Source organism: Phoxinus phoxinus (assembly GCF_949152265.1).
Source record: "Phoxinus phoxinus genome assembly, chromosome: 4".
Classification (NCBI taxonomy): Eukaryota; Metazoa; Chordata; class Actinopteri; order Cypriniformes; family Leuciscidae; genus Phoxinus; species Phoxinus phoxinus.
In genome coordinates this window covers 190001-212630 of record NC_136879.1, presented here as the reverse complement: position 1 = coordinate 212630, position 22630 = coordinate 190001, and the positions used below count along the sequence as shown (strand labels likewise).

Genomic DNA, 22630 nt, shown 5'->3' with positions numbered 1-22630 from the left:
GAAAACCAGACATTGTGTTAGAATGAATTGTGTCATTTCTAAAGACTCACCTGGATGCTGGATGGGTCGAGGAAGCTCTGCTCTCTCCTGGGACCAGTAGTGCTTTAAGCACATGGGTTAGCAATAAAATATATAGATAGATATATAGATAGCCACAGTTATTTCAATTCGCACAAGTTTCTTCATGTCCTGATACTTGAAGCACAACTCCTTTGGGCCTTCAGGTGTCTGGAAGGGATTTAGGGACGTAATAAAAATAAAATTCATAGTCAATATTAATAAAAACAACAATAATACCAATAAAATATATAGATAGACATAAATGTATAAATGCATAGACAGATCTATAGATATAGCTGGAAATGTATCAGACTTCTCCAGTAGGATGATCTTAGCCGGATGTCCCACAGTAATTTCAATTCGCACAAGTTCCTTCATGTCCTGATACTGTTATGATGCTGGAAAGAGATGAACCCAAATGCAGACAGTATGCAAGTGAACTACATTTATTACAGAAAAACAGGGAAAACAAAAATGCTGGATTGGTCGAGGAAGCTCTGCTCTCTCCTGGGACCAGTAGTGCTTTAAGCACACGGGCTGGTGCGCCGCCTCTTTCTGTTGTGTGGCTGGCTGAGCTGATGCACAGAGACCCAGGAGCTAAAGCACAGAGACCCACAGAGAAAGAAATCTAAAACGCTCTTTGCCACTTACAAGAAGAATGTAGATTTCATCATCAGAACTGTGAGTCCAAAATTCTAATTACCTAAAGCATGGCAGTTTGGCTGAGGTCCGTCCGGTCCCTGGGCCAGTACTTGTCCTTATATTGAGGTTAATTTCTCTATGAATTGAGGTAACAATTGGCATAGTTTTGTATGTCCAATCGCTTATTTCCTGTAAGAATTTGATGCCTTGGAAACAATAGAACTATATTCATACCTGGTTGTGTGGCCAGACAGCATGTCTGTCCTACACCCGGTGCGTTAGGCTGAGATGGTCTCCGAGGGCACGCCGTCACTGTGTTCCTCTGAAAGTTCTGCGAATGCGGTTACATGACTGACATTTGAGAGTGGCTCTAGCCATAAAATATAATTTTCATCAATTCTTAAATCCACGCCGATATCTATCTCACCATCATCTGCTTCATTAGCCCAAAAAGGTCACAACATGACACAGCGTCCCTCAGAGAGCTCCAGAATTTGCATGGTCAGATCTCCTTTAGTCAGTCCGACTGCTGAAAGAGCGCATATTCCACACGAATGATGTTGCAGCCTAAGATCGCAGGCAGTGTGCAAGCTCAAACCTATTAATATAAAAACTTTATCCAGCAAACACATTGGGGTTTTCGTACTTGCCATAAACGCCTGGTTCGACCCGCTTCAGCCACTGGATCACGGGATTCACGTCGCTGTGTTCGTCAGTGCCTGGACCAGTCGCTTCTGCATTTGCATGTAGAATTGAGATATCTCTCAACATCATCTATGTTATTCCTGTAGACTCCCTCCATCCCAGAAACTACCACAGGCCAGGCCACAGATGTGCATCGTGACATGCCACAACCTCGAATGATGGGTCAGCCTTTAAACTGATTTTCTATTGATGTTCCATAGCAGGAGACATTTCAGTGACATGTGGGTATTGGTACTTGCCAAAAACGCTTTCGTCGAATCCCGAACTTGCACTGGATCTAGATCCAGGTGGCGCTACGGAGCATGGAAGTGTCCACACCCTGGTGTGTGGCCATTGTGTTGTGTTGCACTGCACAAACATATTCATTCATATAGAGGTTTTTTCCCTAGACAGAAAAAAAATCCCACATGATAGCAGTCCCAGGCGAAATAGTCCCATTTGTTGACGTCAATGCCATTTCCTGCAACTGCTGTAATGAGCAGGCGTAGTCAGGCCAAAACTGAAAGTAGAAGATCCTTGAAGTCTTCTTCAAGTCCTGAAATATGGGCACAACAACAAGAACCTCATTCATCAAATACATGTGGGTCTTGAATACTTGCCATAAACGCTTTCGTCAACTTGCTTCATCTGTTGTTCACGTCGCTGTATTCATCAGGCAGGCAGGAGAGTTGTCTGTTGTCCATCATACGGCCACACCCTGCCGACAATGTGACACCTGTACCTGGAACATACAGGGGAACTACAAAAGGACATGACTGAATAAGTATGAAACTGACTCCCTGTTATGTGTCCCCCTAATAGCTTTAGCCAGGACAATAGAAATAATTTGGTTACATTTTGAAACGTTCTTTGCCACGAACATGTGGGATGTACATCTCATTTTTAAAATAACTGGAGCATTACACTCATGGGACTCTGTGCAACGAGGATGAGAGACTACAAGAATACTATTAAACACAAACAATACATTCTCTTATTGACAATATCATTGAACTAAAAATACCCATGTCTGAACAGACACGACACAGACAATAGGTACTTGCCTCCTGGTTCAACTTCTGGAGCCCCTGGATCACTGGCTTAACGTCACGGTGTTCATCAGGCGGCATCCTTGTCCATTATACTTGCAGTGCACTTACCTGTAGGGGTCACCTGCTACAAACACCTGGAAAAGACAAATACGTGAGAGGCTCTAATAACTACATACAATGAATATATCATAAACAGCCTAAATATTATTACTCATTTCTTTGGATTGTGAGGTGAAAGGTGATATGAATGAACATATTTCCATGAACTTGAGCTTCATCAGAGGCGTGTTGTGTCTGCGCCTCTCAGTCAGTGTGTATGTGGCAAGGGTTTGTTCCTGCGTCCAGAGCAGAGCGGTACAGTCTGATGAAGTCTTTATAAAGTGGAGCACAACCCAGCCATGGCTCTCCAAATCTCACCGCTCCAGTGAAGAGGAACTCGCTGTAAACAATGAAAAAAAAAAATTAGAACCATGCTAAAAATTAAGAACTTACATGTCTATCCTCCTCTGGATATCGTGATATCTCCATCACGTGGAGACAGCGACTGTAAGAAATAAAGACAGATTACTTTATATATGTGTGATTATGTGTACACAAAGGTTTTGTATCTGGTGTGTTTCAAGTATGAATATTGACACAAAGATAAACATATAGCCTATTTGTACATTTGTGCTCTTTTTCACTTTTTTTAGCCTACTAAAAATTGTCCTTTGGTGCTGACCTGTGAACTTGACATTTAACACTATATAAATACATAAATGATAAAACAGTGATTTGCAATGGGTGAAAAACTGCTATTATTAGAAAGTAAAATGTTTTTTTCACACATGTTTTCTATGTGAATATATAGTCAAATGTATTTATTTTTACTCTGATCTAAGCGAAAATAGTTGTGCTGCTTTTTTTTTTTTTTTAAGACTGACAGTAAATCGGACTAATCACGTGAGATATTGTAATAAACAAACATGGCCGCACTCATTTACTTTGAGCGAGTCAATGGCGGCCAACATTTCTAATAGCGGCTGGTGTATTTTGGCTCATTTCTCGGCGAAAACGTCTGGAATATACTGCGGGGAGAGCAGTGGTTCCCAAACCTGTCCTGAAAGACCCCGAACACTGCACATTTTCTTTTTCTCCCTAATCAAACACACCTGATTCAACTCATCAGCTCATTAACCCATGTGCAGTGTGCGTCAGGACAGGTTTGGGAACCTATACGGTTCGAACGAGTTCAGTGCTGCTCGGAATGGTGGAGATTTTTGTTTAACTTTTGAATTGTTTCCAGATATTTTTACCTGCCTATCCAGTTGGACAGCGACATATTTGTCACAGGTAATGTTTTTAGATGTAAAGGCTTTACCCATTATTTGTGAAAGTTATCATCATTTGACTCTTATTCTAGTTTTCATGTCGCGTCGCACAGACCACGGCCAGATTATTTTGTTTACATTCGTTTCAGTGGAATTAGTTTCTGATGACAATTTCAAGTTCATTAAAGTATTTACGTTTCTTTGCGACGCTTGTGCATATGATTTTTTTTTTTTGGCTTAAAGTTGCTCTAAGCGTTTAAAAAAAATATTCACATGCAGTAAACATCTCCTCACTATCCACTAGCTAACTTACCTGTCCCCGGAAGACACTGTTAAAAAACGCAGTCTCTTTCAGTCCAAAAAACAAACTGGGCTAACAGAGGCACTTTGAAACATAACAAATTGTTCCAGCCAATAACCTCAAGGATTTGGGGTGGGGTTAATGCGCGGATTACTTCGACGTAAACAAGACGTGACCTCACTTAGTTAGAGCAGCTTTTAAGAGTGTTTTGGTGCTGCTCTTTACATCAGTGTGTTTTTGGTTGATTATAATGCCTCTTATTAAGCTCAGAGGAGTCCCTGTGGATTTTCCCTTCGCTCCATACCAATGCCAGGAGGACTACATGAAAAAAGTGATCGAGTGCCTGCAGAATGTGAGAATCTCAATCACTGTGTGCAACCAGGGGCGGACTGGCCATCTGTGTGATCTGGAGAATCACAGAACGGCCGGTACTCCAGGACGGCCGGCAGGCCGGCCCACCACCCGCCACGCACGCAGTCATCACCTGTTTTTTTTTCGTTAACGCGGCCGCGGGTAAAAAACGGAAAGAAAAGGGCGGGGCTGAGAAGGCGAGATAAAAACTTTTTTGCGGAATTTAGATGCTGAAGCCGCTAAATGTCGCAAACTAACTGAAATATTTAGCAGCACAGCCAGCAGCAGCACCTCGCAGTTAAATATTAGCAGCAGTGAAGAAGTGAGCCAGACAGATGTGCAGCACCACCAGTGATGGTGGTCTTCCACAGGTAGATCCAGGGCAAGTAAGTATGGAACATGAGAGGAGAAAGAGAGTTACTTGCTAGGGGATGATGTTAGGAAGTGATGTTCAGGTTGCTACATTTTTAATGATTACAGACAGTAGTTAAAACAGCTAAACTTCAACATTTTAGCTGTAAAATGTCACATGCAGAAGCTAATATTAAGAAATATGTTGTGCTTTTACTTTTAAAAATGTTGGTAACGTTATAGTTAATGCTTACAAACTTTGAAGATTTTGAATACAGAAGTTACATTTGTAATGGTGTATTTTAATTTGGATGTGGTATTATTATTTGTGCAGTAAGATTAATTACTGCATAAATTAATTAAGATTATTAAGTAATAAATTCATTTTAAGACAGCATGGAATAGATTATATAATATGCTGTTATAACAGCATATTATATAATCTATTCCATGCTATCTTGGAATAAAAGCTGTTTTTTTTTTGGTTTTGTTTTTCCATTCCATCATTTGTATATTCAGGTTGAGCTTAGACCAAGAGCAGAGAAAGACACCCACTCCAGCTCAACTTTAAATTACTTTAAGCACCCCAAGTCAGACACAGCATAGAGGTTTTTTACACATGACTGCAGTGTGTTGAGACCTCCATTTATATGTAGCCTAGTATTCAAGTTAATCTAGAATAATATGCTTTTAACACAACATCACAGTGCTATTGCTATCATTTGGATGGTATATCATGAGCCACAATTAAAGTCTTGTGACACTCATGCCAGGCGTTATTGCTGTTGTTGACGAGTTTCCGCACGCTGATTGCTTTGGGCCGGGCCTACTCAAAGTCCAGGGCCGTTTTTTAGTCCCAGTCCGTCCCTGTGTGCAACCCTGCATGCACTGCACTGCAAGCAACATTTATTGATAGTCTTTGAAATACTCAACGCCTGTTAAATGTTCTGCTTTAATTGAATACATTATTAGGTGACTGTAAATGTGTTTATGTACTTTTCTGAAATGCATAACTGATAACTGAATTGTAGATGCATGCATTTTCTGCAAAGCTGCTTTGAAACGGTATTGTGAAAAGCACTATACAAATACATTTGAATTTAATTTAATTGAAAATAAATACCCTCAAAAACTTTAACATTTTCACCCTCAACACTTTTACTACTAAGGTTATAACCAAAAAAGACAATCTAAAATTGAAGTTTGAATCTAAAATGCTTTAATCTAATGCCATAAAGATTTGAAAGTCTTCCTGTAAAGGTCACACATGCTCTTTTATTCTTCTATTAATACGAATGACATGCACTTGTACTCTTCCAGAAAGTCAATGGTGTTCTTGAAAGTCCCACTGGCACTGGCAAACGCTCTGTCTGCTGTGTTCAGCGCTGGGCTGGAGAGAGAACTTCAAAGACACAATCTCTGACCGCAAGATAGCCGAGAGAATGGGCGGCGCAGAGCTGTTCCCTGACAGACCAATGTCATCGAGGGGAACCGCAGCCACCGACGGAGACACTCCAAGTACTGTCCTTCATTTATTGGTTCAAAATTGATATGATTTATTTTCATTAACATTTATAAACATTGCTTGTGTTTTCAAAAGTTACATTGTTGTCAAAATTATAAACCAAATCATAGTGACAGTTGTTTTTTTTTTTTTTTTTTGTTTTTTTTTACTTTAGCTTCTTACACAGATGTCCCCAAGATCATCTATGCTTCCAGGACCCATTCCCAGCTTGCACAGGTCATAAAGGAGCTCAAGAACACATCCTACAGGTCAGCTATCTGAGCTAACATCACATATTTAAAGGGATAGTTCACAGAAAAATGAAAATTCTGTCATTATTTACTCACCATCAGGTTGGAGTTGCTTTCCTCTGCTGAACACAAATGAAGATATTTTGAAGAATGTTGGTAACCAAACAGTTGACGACACCTATTGACTTCCATAGTAGAGGAAAGCCAATGGGTGCCGTCAGCTGTATGATTATCATAAAAAAATATAACTGATTATTATAAATAATTATCGTGTCTGCATCCATAAATTATTATGTTTGTAAGTGACCTTATTTATGTAAAAAAAACAATTGACCACAAACAAAAAAATCCTTATAATATGCTGATTTGTTGCTCATGAAAAAAAAATTTTCTCTCCATGATTACTTTATCAATAGAAAAATAAAAAAGAACATCATTCCTTTGAAATGGAAGACATTATAAATATCTTGACTGTCATTTTGAGCATTTTAACGAATCCTTGCTGATCAAAAGGATTAATTCATTTAAAAAAACAAAGAACTGTACTTTAAAAAAAAAATGGTGTTAACTGATAGTACTGTTCTTTATTATAGGCCAAATATTTGTGTTTTGGGATCTAGAGAACATCTCTGCATAAACCAGGAAGTGATGCGTCAAGAGAGTAACCACATCAAGGTATGATCACTACCTCACTTTGAGTGTGTTACGACAGACTTAAAATACCAGAGCTGTATCTCAATACCAAATGAATCAAAGGATTATGCCTTATTTCAAGGTCCACATGTGCAGAGCAAAAGTGTCGTCCCGCTCCTGTGTCTTCTACAACAATGTTGACGGTATGAGACTAACACTGGTGGCCTGTCAATAGAGATTTGTGATTTTATTTGATAACCTCTGCCTCAACACTATAATGGTTTTAGTCGCTAATGTGCGACTCTACGAGAAATAGCTTACTATGTTTTTTTGGGGTTTTGCTCTTTTTTTTCTTCTTTTTTTTTAGGGAAAAGCACTGACAAAGAAATCATGAATACTCTCCTGGATGTGGAGGACCTTGTAAAAACATGCAAAAAGCAAAGGTGAGGCACTGCACGCTGTTTCATAGCCTTGACTGAAGCACTGAAAGAAATGGTGATGTTCTTCAAACTGCTGATGCTGCATCTGAATTAATTGCAATGTGAGCCTTTTTCTTTGAGTGTTGGTAAATAGTGACATTGATCAGACTGTTTGCTCCCACAGAGTTTGTCCATACTATATGTCACAGTCACTCAAACAGCACGCTGATGTCATCTTCATGCCTTACAACTTCCTGCTTGACCCAAAGGTGAGACATTTTTAATATTTTATTACATAAATTTAAAAAAAATATATATTTTAAAATATCATTCCTGTGATCAAAGCTGAATTTTCAGCATCATTACTCCAGTCTTCAGTGTCAGGTGATCCTTCAGAAAAGAGTATAATATGATGATCTGAGGATCAAGAAACCTTTATGATTATTATCAATCAGTGTTGAAAACAGTTGTGCTGCTTCATTTTTTTTGTGGAAAGCGTGATACATTTCTTTGAGTTCAAAAGAACAGCAATTACTTGCTAAGTAGACATTTTTGTCAAATTAAAACACAAATTACTGTCATTTTTCATCAACTTAATGTGTCCTTGTTTAATGAAAGTATTTATACAATCCAAACATTTTAATGACATTGGACATTTTATTTATATTAATATATATATATATTAATTTTGGATTTGATATGTATAGTTCTGGGATAAACCTTTTCAATTTTATTCACAATTATGATTTCTGTTCATTCACCGAGTCGAAGAGCACACAACATAGAGCTGAAAGATGCTGTGGTTATTTTTGATGAGGCTCATAATGTTGTAAGTGTTTTGATGTTGTTTGAGATATCATAGCGTTCTATATTCTTGTTTGTTTTATATTCTCTCTAATGTTTGTGTACATTTTCAGGAGAAGATGTGTGAAGAGTCCTCCTCTGTTGACCTCTCCCCTCACGACCTGATTTCTGCCATTGAAGTCGTGGATCGGCTGCTGCGGGAACAGGCCTCAGACATTAGCCAAACACATTATGCTCAAGGTTTTAATGTAAAATCATTGAATTATGGTTAGTTTGGCAAAAACCTGTCAATATATATTTTAAAAATAATATAAATAAGTTGATTATATATTTGCGTGTATGTGTATATATAGCCATAAAAAATGCATTATTATTTTTAAACTATATATTATTTTACAGGATTGAAACTGAATATTGACACAATTGCAAAACTAAAACGTAGGTTACACTTCAAAAATTAAATATATATATATTTTAATACAAAATTGAATTTCTAGAGTTAGTTGGAATACTTTTTTTTAGTAATGAAAAACATTTTTGCTGACAACTTGATAATCTTACAGAAATTTTGATGGATCTGGGATCTTCCATTAACGATTTTGAGATGCCAGCAAACAATCAAGGAATCACCAAACCTGGCAGGTGAGTGGAGCCTCACTGAACCGGCGATCTGATTCCGTTTAGTGCTGGGAATGGGTATCAGTGACCTTGATATAGTGACTATAAAATCACAATATTTAGATGCACAACAGCTAAACTGAACTGCTCATTTTCTGTCTCTTCCTCTTTTAAAGCTTCATATATGAGATTTTTCAAACGGCTAATGTAAACTTTGGAAATAAAACAGCTATAGTGGAAGCCATGGAGCAGATCACAGTTTATTTAGCAGGGAGTGAGTATTAGTCAACTGATCCTCCAATATAATCTGACTTTGTTTATCAGTTCAACATTGACCCATATATGTGTATTTTTGTATTATTATTTTTGCAGGGCCTGGTGTCTTTCTGAACACCAGCGGACTACAGAAAGTAGCAGATATAATCCAGGTAAGAAGTGTAGACCGTGTTAGAAAGATAAGTTGACAATGTTCTGTGTGTTTATTGTGTTTGTCCTGAATCAGTTGGTGTTTGGGGCTAAACATAAAGAGGACAGCAAGAAATCACAGATGGGAAACGGCATGAAGGAATTTAAGGTTTGCTCTGAATGATTTTCACATTCGTGGTGTTTTCATTGTTACATATCTGCAGACATTAGGTTTAAGTTGGAGTAAGTGATAATGTGATGTTGCAAATTTGATAATAAAAAGCAATTAATTAAAAGGGTACATTTTAAGATGTAAAAACATTTATAATGGTACAAAATATTTTTTATTCAAATAAATGCAGTTAATTTACACTTTATGTTCATCAAAGAATCCTGAAAAATGATTTCCATCCACAAAATATTATAATAACCGTTTTAAACATTGATGCTGAAAATTCAGCTTTGCCATTACAGGATTAATTACTGGATTAATGTCTGCTTAAAATAAATGTTTTTGATTAAATAAATACAGGAGACTTTTAAATTAATAAATAAAATATCTTACTGACCATAAACTTTTGAATGTTGTAGTGAATGTCAAGACGATAGTTCCTCTAATCCTCGTCTTTCAGCCACCCCCCCCCCCCCCCACCCCCCTTGCTTTTGAATTACAAATTTGTGTCTGAGATCAGGTCCACATTCATCCAGACACCAACAACTTCACGACGAAACGGCAGACTGATTTATGGGCTTCCTCTTCTACCAAGAAACAAGGTTTGAAAGTCTTATTTGACTCTTTGCTACACTTCGTGTGTTTTGCTTTTCACTGCTATTGACTGGAGCACACGTTCTGGGTGTTTTATGTAATTTTCCAGTCATGGATAATCTGAAACGTATTCCCCTGGTTTCATAGTCAAGGCCTAATCCCAGAATATAACGCATGTTTGAGCTGTTTTAACTATAGCAACTTGTCAGTGCTGTTGCTGCTGTAAATGTCCTAAAAAAAACTAAGGCCTAATCCTTGTTTAATCTAAGTCCTGTCTGCGAACCAAGGCCATAATGTGTATTATTGCATCAATATTACATGTTTTGGTCACCTTGGTGCACATGAAAACGACTTCCACACTGAAAAAAGGTGATGTTGCATGTTAAACTTGTATGCCAAAGCTATAAAAGATTGAAATGGTGTGTGTATATTTTAGGGAATGTGCTGAGTTACTGGTGCTTTTCTCCGGGGTTCAGCATGCAGGAGCTGCTCGGACAGGGAGTACGCAGCATCATTCTGACCAGTGGAACTCTCTCGCCGCTCTCATCCTTCACCTGTGAAATGCAAATGTTCGTGCTCTTCTCCTCTAGCTCTCCATGCCGAGGTTTATGAGTTGATGCAGGTTGGATGCTAATTCTCTGCTGACTTTCTGCAGTCCTTTCCCTGTATCCTTGGAGAATCCTCATGTCACCCAGGCTGATCAGATTTCCGTCAGTATCATTGAAAAAGGTCCGGACGGCGTGAAGTTGAGCACAGCCTTTGACAGGAGGTGAGTGTTTCAAGTAGTGTAGTGTATCAAGAGATGTTGAGTCGCATCAACACCCTCTGTTTTAAACTGGCATTTATTATTCACCCTCTTTGTTTCAAACCCAGGTGCTATTATTTATATCTGAGAAATGTAATTTATATTTGATCATAGGTTTATTTTCAAAATAAAAGTTTAGCAACAGAAAAACTAAATTACATTTGTTGTTGTTTATTTGACTGCACAGTGCACACCCCCCGCAAACTTACTCACTCAGTCTTGTACCAACGGTTTATATGACTCGGGAAAGATTATATGTGAGCCATTAGGAGGACTGTAAACAGTTGTTTTGTTTTTGAAGGTTTGTTCCGGAAAACATGTCCTCTATGGGAAACACTCTGGGTAAGACATATTTATACTAGCACAGCAGCTGATTTTAAACTGTTATTAATAACGATCTGATGATGAGCATGATGCTATTCATATGATTGGGTTTGCAGTCAATCTGACACGGCTTGTCCCTCATGAACTGCTGGTGTTCTTCCCCTCGTATCCGGTGATGGATAAGACTGTGGAGTTCTGGAGGGTAAGTATGTTGGGTCTGACCACATTAAAGATATAAAGTATGTTGCTGACGCTGACTGACCAGTTCAAATTGGAGAAGGTCAAGTGATGAGTTATGATTTTGATTCAGGATGATTATGATAACAAAAATTGTAAGATGTATTGAACAGAACCAAAACAATGATTTGTTTAAAAGTTAGACAGCATGTTTCTTACGTTTGCTTGGTTTATTGTGAAATGAATTAAATAATTATTATTCTTTTTAAGTTTCTGTACCTTGTTCATCTTTTTTTTCTCATTTAAGTAACTATGAACCAATCCCCTTCACTCTCTCAGGCTAGTGGACACGCAGGTCGCATTGAGAAAGTGAAGCCCATGTTTGTTGAACCGAGGGATAAAGGCACTTTTACTGAGGTAAACACTCAATATGATTTGATATAGATGCTAACAAAGTGCCAGCATAGCTTGATGTGCACAAGCTGTTAGTCAGTAATGCTCTAAAATTCGATTCTCTTGCAGGTGATTGATGGCTATTATGACAAGGTGAATGACCCAAACTCTAGCGGAGGAAGCTTCATTGCTGTTTGTAGAGGAAAGGTAAGACTACAAATATTTGATGCAATAAAATTACTTTTATGAATTAAGACCAGTAATATCAACCTGTAAAGGCAAGCGAAGGGTTGGATTTTCATGACACGTACTGTCGAGGTGTTGTCATCACTGGACTTCCCTTCCCACCGATGATGGACCCCAGAGTGGTGCTTAAAATGCAGTATCTGGACGAGATGTGCAAACTTAACATTAGTGGAGTGAAGGTACCTGCTCTTCAAAATGCTCAACTGTTTTTTTTATGGAATGCATATATTGTACACATGTACCATTTTGTTCCTGTTTTTACCGTGTTTGCATTTACTGCACACACATTTTATTTGCAAATGCATTTAGAATCACTAAATCTTTTTTCAAAAGAAATTGTTTTATCAATTATGATATAATAGAGAGGAAGTCTCTTATTAGATATTACCTTTTAATAGATATGACCTGTGGTACAGCTCCCCAATGCATAGTGATTTTTATGTATTAATAAATCATGGGGGAAAAAAACAAAAGAAAATATGCCATGATCTTAAAATATTTTTACAAATATTTCATTTAATAAATTTTTTTTTTTTTCTTTTGAGGATGACAATGATGATGATCTTGATGATGATCTTAAAGGTGCTGTAAGCGATGTCACGCATTTTTTAGGCCTAAACATTTGTCACATACAGAAAACATCTCCTCACTATCCGCTAGCTTCCTGTCCCCTTAACAAAAAAGCGCGGTCTCTGCAAACACCCTAGGCTCCTAAAACGGAACCAAACAAACTTGGGCTAATCTGCACAAAAATTAAAAAAACTATTCCAGCCAATAACCGACAAGGAGGATTTGGGGGGATTAGAGGAGGAGGGAGGGTCTAGCTAGCCTCTGTTTTGTTTGACAATACTTTAAACGTCAACAAGAAGTGACGTCACCTGACATCACTTAGAGCACCATTAATAATAATTAATATCGTGATGTAAAGGTTCTTATGGTATGTGTTGTTGTTCAGTATCTGTCCGGTCAGGAGTGGTACAGACAGCAGGCCTATCGAGCTGTGAATCAAGCCATTGGCAGAGTGATCCGCCACAGAGAAGACTACGGAGCCATCTTCCTCTGTGATCACAGGTCAGCGCTAATTACAAGAAAAGAAATTACCAATTTGACTGGAGAGCATGCACTCCAATATTAATGTTCTGGGATTGTAATCCAGGTTCAGTGGCACCGAAGCCCGTAATCAGCTTCCTTCTTGGGTGAGGCCATACGTTAAGATTTATGATAACTTTGGTACCATGGTCCGTGATGTGGCTAATTTTTTCCGGACGGCCCAGAAAACGGTATGTTTATTTTTTTTGTTCATCTACCATAAAAATCTGCAAGGCCCTTTTAACACTAATAGGAGCTGACATGCACATTTATCGGTTGATTTGTTTATCAGAGACCAGTTCCTGTTAGGAAAGGAGAAGCAGAGAGCAGTGAGAAACGGGCAGACACCAGGCCGCTCAACAGAGGCACCGGGCTCGGTGACACATCTCGAAAGGCCAAACCACTAGACTCACACATCCCGAGCCTAAAAAGGAGACAATTAGGTGAGATCACCTCTATTTAAAAAAAAAAAATTCTGTCTTTTTTAATGAGATCTTGGATGAATGAGTTTTTCATTAAGACATACTAGGTCTTGGAAGTTTATGTTGCCATTGATTCCCTAATTACTTTAAACAGTAATCAATATAAAAGTCAAGTAATTAAGCAATACGTTATAATTTAATATCATTCTGTGACTGTTGAACCCAACTAATTGACAAGTCAGCAAAACTTGTTTATAAAAAATTATATATAAACTTGTATATAAAACTTGTTGTGTTGTTTTAGAGTCGGAAGAGCAGTCTGGAAGGGATGCGGTTGCCGAACTTTTCATTTAATATGAGACTAAAAGTAAAAGAAAACCAGTCAGCCTGCTGGACGTCCCGGATGACACAACCAAAAAAGGGAGGGAAGACACCATGGTTTGGGTGGAAAGGGTAAGACAAGAATTACATTGCGAAAGAGGTTTTTTTTTTAGTCCCCGTTTACACCTGCTATTAAGATTTTGCGTTTTGGTCGATCGGATCACAAGTGGATGTCGCTAAATACAGGTGTAAACGGGGTCTAAAACTTTAGAGCTTGTCCACTTTCAAACACTTTTTTTCCGAACCAGTGTTCTTTTTTTCTCTACCGCCTATCATCTAATGAGATGTAATGCAGAATGTCAGAGCAGTTTTTTTCCTAATGATGGTGATCTATACTGCCATGGTGCAAAGTGTAAGTCGCGCTATTTTGGTCCAATGGGGGTTTCCAGTAGCACGGGGAAGGAAACGCGTGTTCGAGTCTCTCCAGCGTTTTAAAGGAATTTTGGTTAAATAAGACACAGGTTCTCATATGCAATTATCTCGTTTTAATCTGACTCCATGAATTAAATAAAAGTTCAATGTGCAATAAGGTTATGTTTACACTTAAATAGTTACAACATGATGTAATGAGAATTTAAATCATTTGTACCCAACATAAATGTTACCTGAGAGAGAGAGAGAAAGAGAGAGAGAGAGGGAGAGAAAGAGAAAGAGAGAGAGCGAGAGGGAGAGGGAGAGAGCCCTCTCCCCAGCTTGGCATCCAAAGACAAGAGACAGAACAACCATTACATCCTGTTTTGTCACTTCCCTGACCGTGTGATTTTAACACCTAGGTGTGAGATATTCAAACTGACCAATCAGAGCATCACAATTTTCCCCATTGTCCCAAAACTCCGGCCCACAGGCCCATATCACCGCTATGCTGGAAATGTCTTAATGAAAAGCAGTGTCTTTGTTGCATTGAAATAATCTTGGATTATTTCCAACCTTACAAAAGAAAGTATAAAAAGTAGTTATGTTACACCATGTGATAAATTTTACAGACTAGCACAATGAGCTAAATGGGAAATGGGGAAAACTTTGCATGGAACTATATGGCTAATTTTCCCTTTATCTCATTTGTCTGTGACCCTGGAGACGAGTCCCTTGTCTTCTCTTTCCCTCCAGCATGACAAACGTCTGGATCGTGAATCGAGAGGTGGGAAACGGAAAATTAAAGTGGTTCAACAGCGGGTACGGCATCCTGACTGAAGTTTTGTGAGCTGTGCGATTTTTGTCCCATTTGTGTATGTAGGCCTCAATATGCTGTCAATAACATGACTATACAGCAACTGAATTAATTTAACAGATATTCATATTAAAAATGCATATTATTTAAAAAATATCAGAATAAATATAAATATGTCTCTATCTATCCATCCATCCATCCATCCATCCATCCATCTATCTTTCTTTAAATAATAATAATAAATTATATATATTTATTTTATTTATGTGATAGCAAAGATAAATATTCAGCATGATTATTCCAGTCTTTAGAATGATATATATATATATATATATATATATATATATATAAATTTCACTCGGGTAAAGAGAGGGGCGGAGCTGTCAACTGATCACCACCTGGTTGTGAGTTGGATCCGATGGCGGAGGAGGAAGCTGGACAGACTCGGCAGACTTAAGCGTACTGTAACGGCCTGCTGGGAACGTTTGGCCGAGTCTCCTGTCAGAGAGATCTTCAACTCCCACCTCCGGTGGAGCTTCGACCGGATCCCGAGGGAGGCTGGAGTCCGAGTGTACCATGTTCTCCACCTCCATTGTTGAAGCGGCCGCTCAGAGCTGTGGCCGTAAGGTCTCCGGTGCCTGTCGAGGCTGCAATCCCCGAACCCGGCGGTGGACACCGGAAGTAAGGGATGCCGTCAAGCTGAAGGAGTCCATTCGAGCCTGGTTGGCTTGTGGGACTCTTGAGGCAGCTGACGGGTACCGGCAGGTCAAGCGAACTGCAGCCCGGGTGGTTGTGGAGGCAAAAACTCGGGCCTAGGAGGAGTTCGGTGAGGCCATGAAAAAGGACTATCGGCTGGCCTCGAAGAGATTCTGGCAAACCGTCCGGTGACCCAGGAGAGGGAAGCAGTGCCCTACCACAACTGTCTACAGTGGAGGTGGGCAGCTGTTGACCTCAACTGGGGATGTCGTCGGACGGTGGAAGGAATACTTTGAGGATCTCCTCAATCCCGCCGTCACGTCTTCCATTGAGGAAGCAGAGGCTGAGGTCTCAGAGGTGGACTCGTCCATCACCCAAGCTGAAGTCACCGAGGTAGTCAAAACTCCTCAGTGGCAAGGCACCGGATGAGATCCGCCCTGAGTACCTCAAGTCTCTGGATGTTGTGGGGCTGTCTTGGCTGACACGCCTCTGCAGCATCGCGTGGCAGTCGGGGACAGTGCCTCTGGGATGGCAGACCGGGGTGGTGGTCCCTCTTTTTAAGAAGGGGGACCGGAGGGTGTGTTCCAACTACAGGGGGATCACACTTCTCAGCCTCCCTGGGAAAGTCTATGCCAGGGTACTGGAGAGGAGAATCCGGCCGATAGTAGAACCTCGGATTCAGGAGGAACAGTGCGGTTTACGTCCCGGCCGTGGAACACTGGACCAGCTCTATACCCTCTACAGGGTGCTGGAGGGCTCATGGGAGTTTGCCCAACCAATCCGCACGTGCTTTGTGGATTTGGAGAAGGCATTCGACTGTGTCCCTCGAGGCGGCCTGTGGAGGAGCTCCGGGAGTATGGGGTCCGGGGTCCTTTGCGAAGGGCTGTCCGGTCCCTGTACGACCAAAGCAGGAGCTTGGTTCGCATTGCCGGCAGTAAGTCACACTTCTTCCCGGTGCATGTTGGACTCCGGCAGGGCTGCCCTTTGTCGCCGGTTCTGTTCATAATTTTTATGGACAGAATTTCTAGGCGCAGCCAGGGGCCGGTGGGTGTCCGGTTTGGGAACAACACGATTTCGTCTCTGCTCTTTGCGGATGATGTTGTCCCCTTCAGACCAGGACCTCCAGCGTGCACTGGGACGGTTTGCAGCCGAGTGTGAAGCGGCTGGGATGAGAATCAGCACCTCCAAATCCGAGGCCATGGTCCTCAGTCGGAAAAAGGTGGCTTGCCTACTTCAGGTTGGTGGAGAGTTCCTGCCCCAAGTGGAGGAGTTCAAGTATCTTGGGGTCTTGTTCACGAGTGAGGGAAGGATGGAACGGGAGATTGACAGACGGATCGGTGCAGCTTCTGCAGTAATGCGGTCGATGTACCGGTCTGTCGTCTCGATTAACCGGTCAATCTACGTTCCTACTCTCACCTATGGTCATGAGCTTTGGGTCATGACCGAAAGAACAAGATCCCGGATACAGGCGGCCGAAATGAGCTTTCTCCGCAGGGTGGCTGGGCGATCCCTTAGAGATCGGGTGAGAAGCTCGGTCACTCGGGAGGAGCTCAGAGTAGAGCCGCTGCTCCTCCACATCGAGAGGGGTCAGCTGAGGGAGCTCGGGCATCTGTTCCGGATGCCTCCTGAACGCCTTCCCGGGAAGGTGTTCCGGGCGCATCCCACCATATCTTAAAGACCCTTTTGTTTGATAGTGCTGTTTATAGGTTTCCTCAAAATTGCATTATTTTTGCAAGTCAAAATGTGGTGATGCAGGTATTACACTTTATCTTCTAATTTAGTTAAATTACCACAATAAACAGCTTTGGACATTAAAAGGAACAAGCCATGTTTATATTGAAGTAAATGTATTTGTCTTCTGCTTTTTCAGAAAACAACGAATTCCTGTACTGAAAAAACAGACAACGATTTCATGATGGAGCTGAGACGATGCCTGAGTCATGAGAACTTCAAGATCATTGTGGAGGCGTTACAGTCGTACAGGACAACCGATGACCTGAGTAACTTTCTGGTTAATATGGTTGAACCGCTCATTCGAGACACACACGGATTGCTCAGAGGTGCGGAATCTCATCATATCCATATTTTCAGCATGTTCTCTCTGTACTTATGATTCTTTACAGCCTTTAACCACCATTACGACTAAAAGTTTGCTAAAGAGTATTATCTACTAAAGCAAAGTGCTATTTGACTCTTGTCAAGCGTAACCATAGCAGAATGGTGGGAGTGGCCTTAGATGGCAACATGCCTAGTGCATTATGGTTGTTGAAGGTTCCCTACCTATTTGGCTAAAAGGAAGACAACAGACTTTTTTTCTTTATCTAGTTGGGTAGTACCGATAAATAAATAAAAAAGTGTTTCTACTGCGTAGTACAACTTATACTAATATACCTAATAACATATTTTTAAATGTCTTCAATTATATTTAATTGTGAATTAAATAAAAAATTGCAGTTAAAGGCAGTTTTTCCCCCAAAAAAAATTCCCAAATTTTTACTGTCTTTGTATACCAATACATAATTAAAATGTAAGTACTCTGAAAAAGGAAAGTATAAAAATTGAGTGTCTATAGTCCTCTCAGGGGTGCAATAAACAGTTACTTATTTCCATTCGGAACGAATGAAATTATTGGCTGGGCGACTGTCACTCTCCCTCGCTACCATGGCAACCACCCCTGCTGTTAGAAGAGCAGTCAAAATTCCCACTACCTGCATATACTGTCAGCGAAGGCAAACAAGGCATAAAAGGAAGACCCTCGACCCTGTCCTTGAGCCGACGATGCGGTACTTGTCTCCGGAGTGTGGTCCTCATCATTTTGGAGCCCAGAAGGGAGTGGGTTAGCCTGGGAAAACCCAGACCACTTCCAGCAAATTTAGATTTGCTCTGCAAGTGGGTCTGGCAAAGAGCCCATTGAAACCCATTTCCAATCCGTCGAAATCGCGGCACCAATCAGAAACGTTGGGGCGGGCTTTACACGATGACGACAGAGCAGAGACGGTGACGCAGATTTTGCACATTACAGAGATGGATGCCGCCGTGGAACATCACAACATCACTCGTTCGAATCAGCTATCGCGTCTGTTTCAAGCGATTTAAAATTGTCATTTTCATTAACACAAACAGAGAATTGCTGAGAGTCTCGAGATGTTTCTCCGTCGCTCTGCATACGTCATGTCATTCATCACTCTGATTGGTTTTAGATCTATCCGACGTCCGTTGGTGACGCCCCTGTGGAAATGAATTGTCTATGGACCTTTGCCAGACCCTAACTCAGTTACAACTGAGAGTGCTCTGGGTTTTCCCAGGCTAGGAGTGGGTGGGAGTGAATGGAATAAGTAGCTGTGTTTATTGCTGCCCTGAGAGGACTATTATACTCTCCTTTCAGAGTATTTACATTTTAATTATGTATTGGTATATAAAAGACAGTTTAATTTTTTTTTGGAAATGTATGTATATATATATAGTTTTTTTTTTTTTTTTTTTTTTACAACCCTGCCTTTTAAAGAGCATCATCTTCTTTCAACAAATCAATTATTTGAAAACAAAACAAACAAACACTAGGTCAAATCCACTTTAAGTTTGCAATTTTACCTATTCTCAACCAACTATCTTTTTATCAAGGTCTTTATCAGTTCGTCAGACCACACCATAAGAAAGAGTTTGATCAGCGTTGCTTGGAGTTAACAGGTGAAGGTTGTGGCTATAAACCAGAGCATTCGCTGTCCAGGGAGGAACAAGAGGCTCTTAGGCAGAACACAGGTAACATTTGACTAGTAAATAGTATATACCCATTACAGGAAACATTTGTCCTTATTTCATCTCGCTATTATCATATCATAAATTACCTTGTTTTTGTTACTTTTCTAGCGAAAGCTGAGATTCCACCTGGAAGTCCACCCAAGGAGCAGCCGAATTCTAGTCGACAGCTGTACCAAGGTGGTGATAACATTGGAGGTATATTGGAGTTTATTTATACTAGTTGACTGTTAATAAAAATGCCTAATCCTCACTCTTGATGCAAACATTTACAACATTTTCTGATTAAGTTTGTGGATTTTTTTTTTTACAGGGAATGTAAGAAGTGAAGACCAGAATCCAAAAAGGTTCCAAAAAGAATCCATCCAAGGAGGTCTGTCGTGCTCCTCTCTGCTGTCAGGCATAAAACAGGCCATCGGTGCAGAAAAAACCCATCAGTTGTTTTCAGCCTTGCAGGCGTATAAAAATTCAAACAATTATGAAAAGATGGTGTCAACCGTTGTGAGTTTGTTGACTGAGAGGAATGAGGACATCACTATACTAAAACGTTAGTCAATTTCTTTTGTTTTCATCATAACCATTTGCTTTATCTGTTGTTAAAGAGGCTTAACTTGTTGGGTTTGGTCTAGGTTTATCTGTGATCATTCCACCACAGCACAGGAAACAGTACAGTGAGCTGTTAAAATCCTTGACTGGAAATGATTCTGTGGCGTAATCAACTCCATCGATTCAAGGTATTTTGTTTTAGTAATAGTATGTCAATATTGTATTCTGCAACAAGAATAGTAGATGAGTATCCTAATTATTTTTTAAAAAATCATAATTTTCTTTTCAGCTTCTCCATTATCTGCAGGAAAGACTCAAAGCAAGATATCATCCTCTTCATGCTAGGACTTTGACAATATAAAAAATAAATGTTTTACACTTTTATAATTAAGTTTGGATGAATATTTCATTAAACTTTTTTTTATTGCCAGGAAAATACAACCGCGCATACAAGATAATATTAATAATATATAGTTTTTTTTCTAAACTAAGCGACTCCAACAACTCGCTTATTAAAGGGGGGGTAAAATACTTAGTTTCAGTCAATCTCATGTTAATCTTGAGTACCTATAGAGTAATAGTGCGTCCTTCATATCTCCAAAAAGTCTTTAGTTTCATCATATTTATAAAATAAAAATACAGCTTTCCGATTCTATCCGGAAAAAGCCGAGGTCCTTGATTCTGGGCGTGGGCGGAGCTATAGAGTCAAGCGGGAGCAGCTTGAGCCAGCAGTAACACTGGGTTCTTTGGGAAGCTGAACAAGGTAAACTTTCCCTCACATCCCAAAACACACTTTTTTGGAGACATTCTTGACATCAACCATTCCTATTTAGCGCTGCTGATGATGATTTCCGGTAGTAACGCGTCGATGAGCGCGGTCTTTCTCTCCTCTGGTCGACGTGTGCGTGAACGCGCTTTTCCGAGAGCAATGCTCATATAAGGAGTTCCACTCTGGTCTACATCATTAGATCTACGATAGAAAAAACCAGCCGAAACGTGTTGCAACCCGGAAGTATGATTTTCAGCACAGAAATTCTCTGTTATTCGTTCAAAATAACTTTTCAAACTTTGGCCATTATTAGCATGAGAATCCATCTCTTTAACACTGTAAACAACTCTGAATATACGAAACACCATTGTACCCCCCCTTTAAGACAGTGACTTAGTGCCACCTACTGGCGGGTTTAGTTTCATATTTAAAGTACCCTTTAATTAAAATGTAAAAATTATAAATCATTTCATATTTAAATATTGAATAGCTTTATTTATGCAATTGCAAATTAAGTGTAAATATAGTAATGCCAGTTCGGATGCCGCTTCTGTGTCACCTCTGCACTGCAAGGATGGATTTGAATTTAATTATTTAATTTGACTGGTACTGTGTTATTCTAATAGAATTTAATTTGAATGTTAGAATTTGACATAAAAGATTATGCATACCTCTAAATATGTTTAGAAATAATTTCCATATTTAGGTGAGTAACAAAAAAACTTAACACTGTACTTTTCAAAATGGCCACTACTGTAATGGGCGGAGTCTTAATGTACGATATTGATTGAAATCACCATAATGAGTGGATTCAGGTGTACTAAGATTAATTTTTCTAGATCAAAGGGTTCAAAAGTTATAACTATTTAAATGTTAAATTTTTGAACTGGTGGTGGCGCTATAGAGTTGGACTTAAAGTCTCAAAAATTGGTCCAATTACTATTCATTACCATCAATACAAGTGTACCAAATCTCATCATTTTCCTACTTACGGTTCATAGGGATGCCATAGACTTACAGAGGAGGAAGAATAATTATAATAATAATAAGAAAACTAACGGATACAATAGGGTCTATCCCCTTTGGGGCTTGGCCCCTAGTAATCTTTAGCAGTGAGTATTTTATTGTAACTTTATTGAGCACAGTAAGTAATGTACTTGTATAAAGCAATTCAATACAAAATATTTACCGTTAATACAAAGTTGCAAAAATGCAATGATTTTTATTTTAATTTGTGTCACAAGACCAAGGGGCTATAAATAAACCGACACATGGGAAAAAAAATACATAAGGTTCAGTGCTTTTAACACACCACAGCATTTTTGTTTGTTTTTGATTTGTAACAAAGGTTTATGAATAATTGTAAAAAAAAAATATACACTGGTTTGCAAACCCATTTATTTGAGACATTTTATTTTTACGTCTTTACTTCATGCACTAAAATCATATATCGTCACAAAGGAAAACAAAAATATATGTATACACACTGAGGTATAGGAAGTGCTAACCGATGAGGTCAAAGTTGAGTGACTCCTAGTGAAATAAATTACTACTGTTATAATTATATAATTATAAACAAAACAATGCCATGAAAATGATCAACAGAAGATTTAAAATGTAAGCCTGTGATCCATCCATCTCTGCACTAGATAAATAGAGACTTAGGCTGCCCTCTTCTGGACAACAATTCAAATGGCGTGTGTTTAA

The 22630-nt window shown here is 39.5% G+C and overlaps 2 protein-coding genes and 1 long non-coding RNA gene across 14 annotated transcripts in view; 1 reads left to right on the top strand and 2 right to left on the bottom strand.

Annotated features, from left to right (window-relative positions):
• The window catches only part of LOC306996503 (DNA topoisomerase 2-alpha-like), a 202589-nt gene that overhangs the window by 68899 nt on the left and 111060 nt on the right, over positions 1 to 22630 (bottom strand). The window lies entirely within an intron of this gene.
• Positions 281 to 4135, bottom strand: LOC306997219. Of its 11 annotated transcripts, none has more exons than XR_013797306.1 (8): positions 4062 to 4135; positions 2650 to 2877; positions 2007 to 2572; positions 1349 to 1792; positions 1130 to 1231; positions 937 to 1033; positions 764 to 838; positions 497 to 657 (listed from the first exon to the last, which is right to left on the bottom strand). It is a non-coding gene; the product is annotated as an uncharacterized lncRNA (long non-coding RNA). The 11 variants fall into 11 exon arrangements; XR_013797307.1 differs by having other exon boundaries at positions 1349 to 1755; XR_013797308.1 differs by having other exon boundaries at positions 1349 to 2146; positions 2451 to 2572.
• On the top strand, positions 4216 to 20542 carry LOC306997826 (regulator of telomere elongation helicase 1-like). The gene is given in 35 exon segments (XM_079611336.1): positions 4216 to 4401; positions 6072 to 6108; positions 6111 to 6269; positions 6431 to 6524; positions 7100 to 7181; positions 7282 to 7342; positions 7507 to 7582; positions 7743 to 7827; positions 8322 to 8387; positions 8476 to 8629; positions 8762 to 8800; positions 8926 to 9004; positions 9157 to 9254; positions 9353 to 9408; positions 9483 to 9554; positions 10078 to 10159; positions 10588 to 10720; positions 10807 to 10920; positions 11258 to 11298; positions 11397 to 11482; positions 11797 to 11874; positions 11980 to 12057; positions 12129 to 12275; positions 13052 to 13167; positions 13253 to 13376; positions 13478 to 13628; positions 13912 to 13924; positions 13976 to 14060; positions 15066 to 15161; positions 17723 to 17912; positions 19474 to 19611; positions 19720 to 19806; positions 19922 to 20155; positions 20238 to 20342; positions 20444 to 20542. Coding segments are annotated over 34 exon segments (3339 nt in total). The 5' UTR covers positions 4216 to 4299; the 3' UTR covers positions 20324 to 20342; positions 20444 to 20542.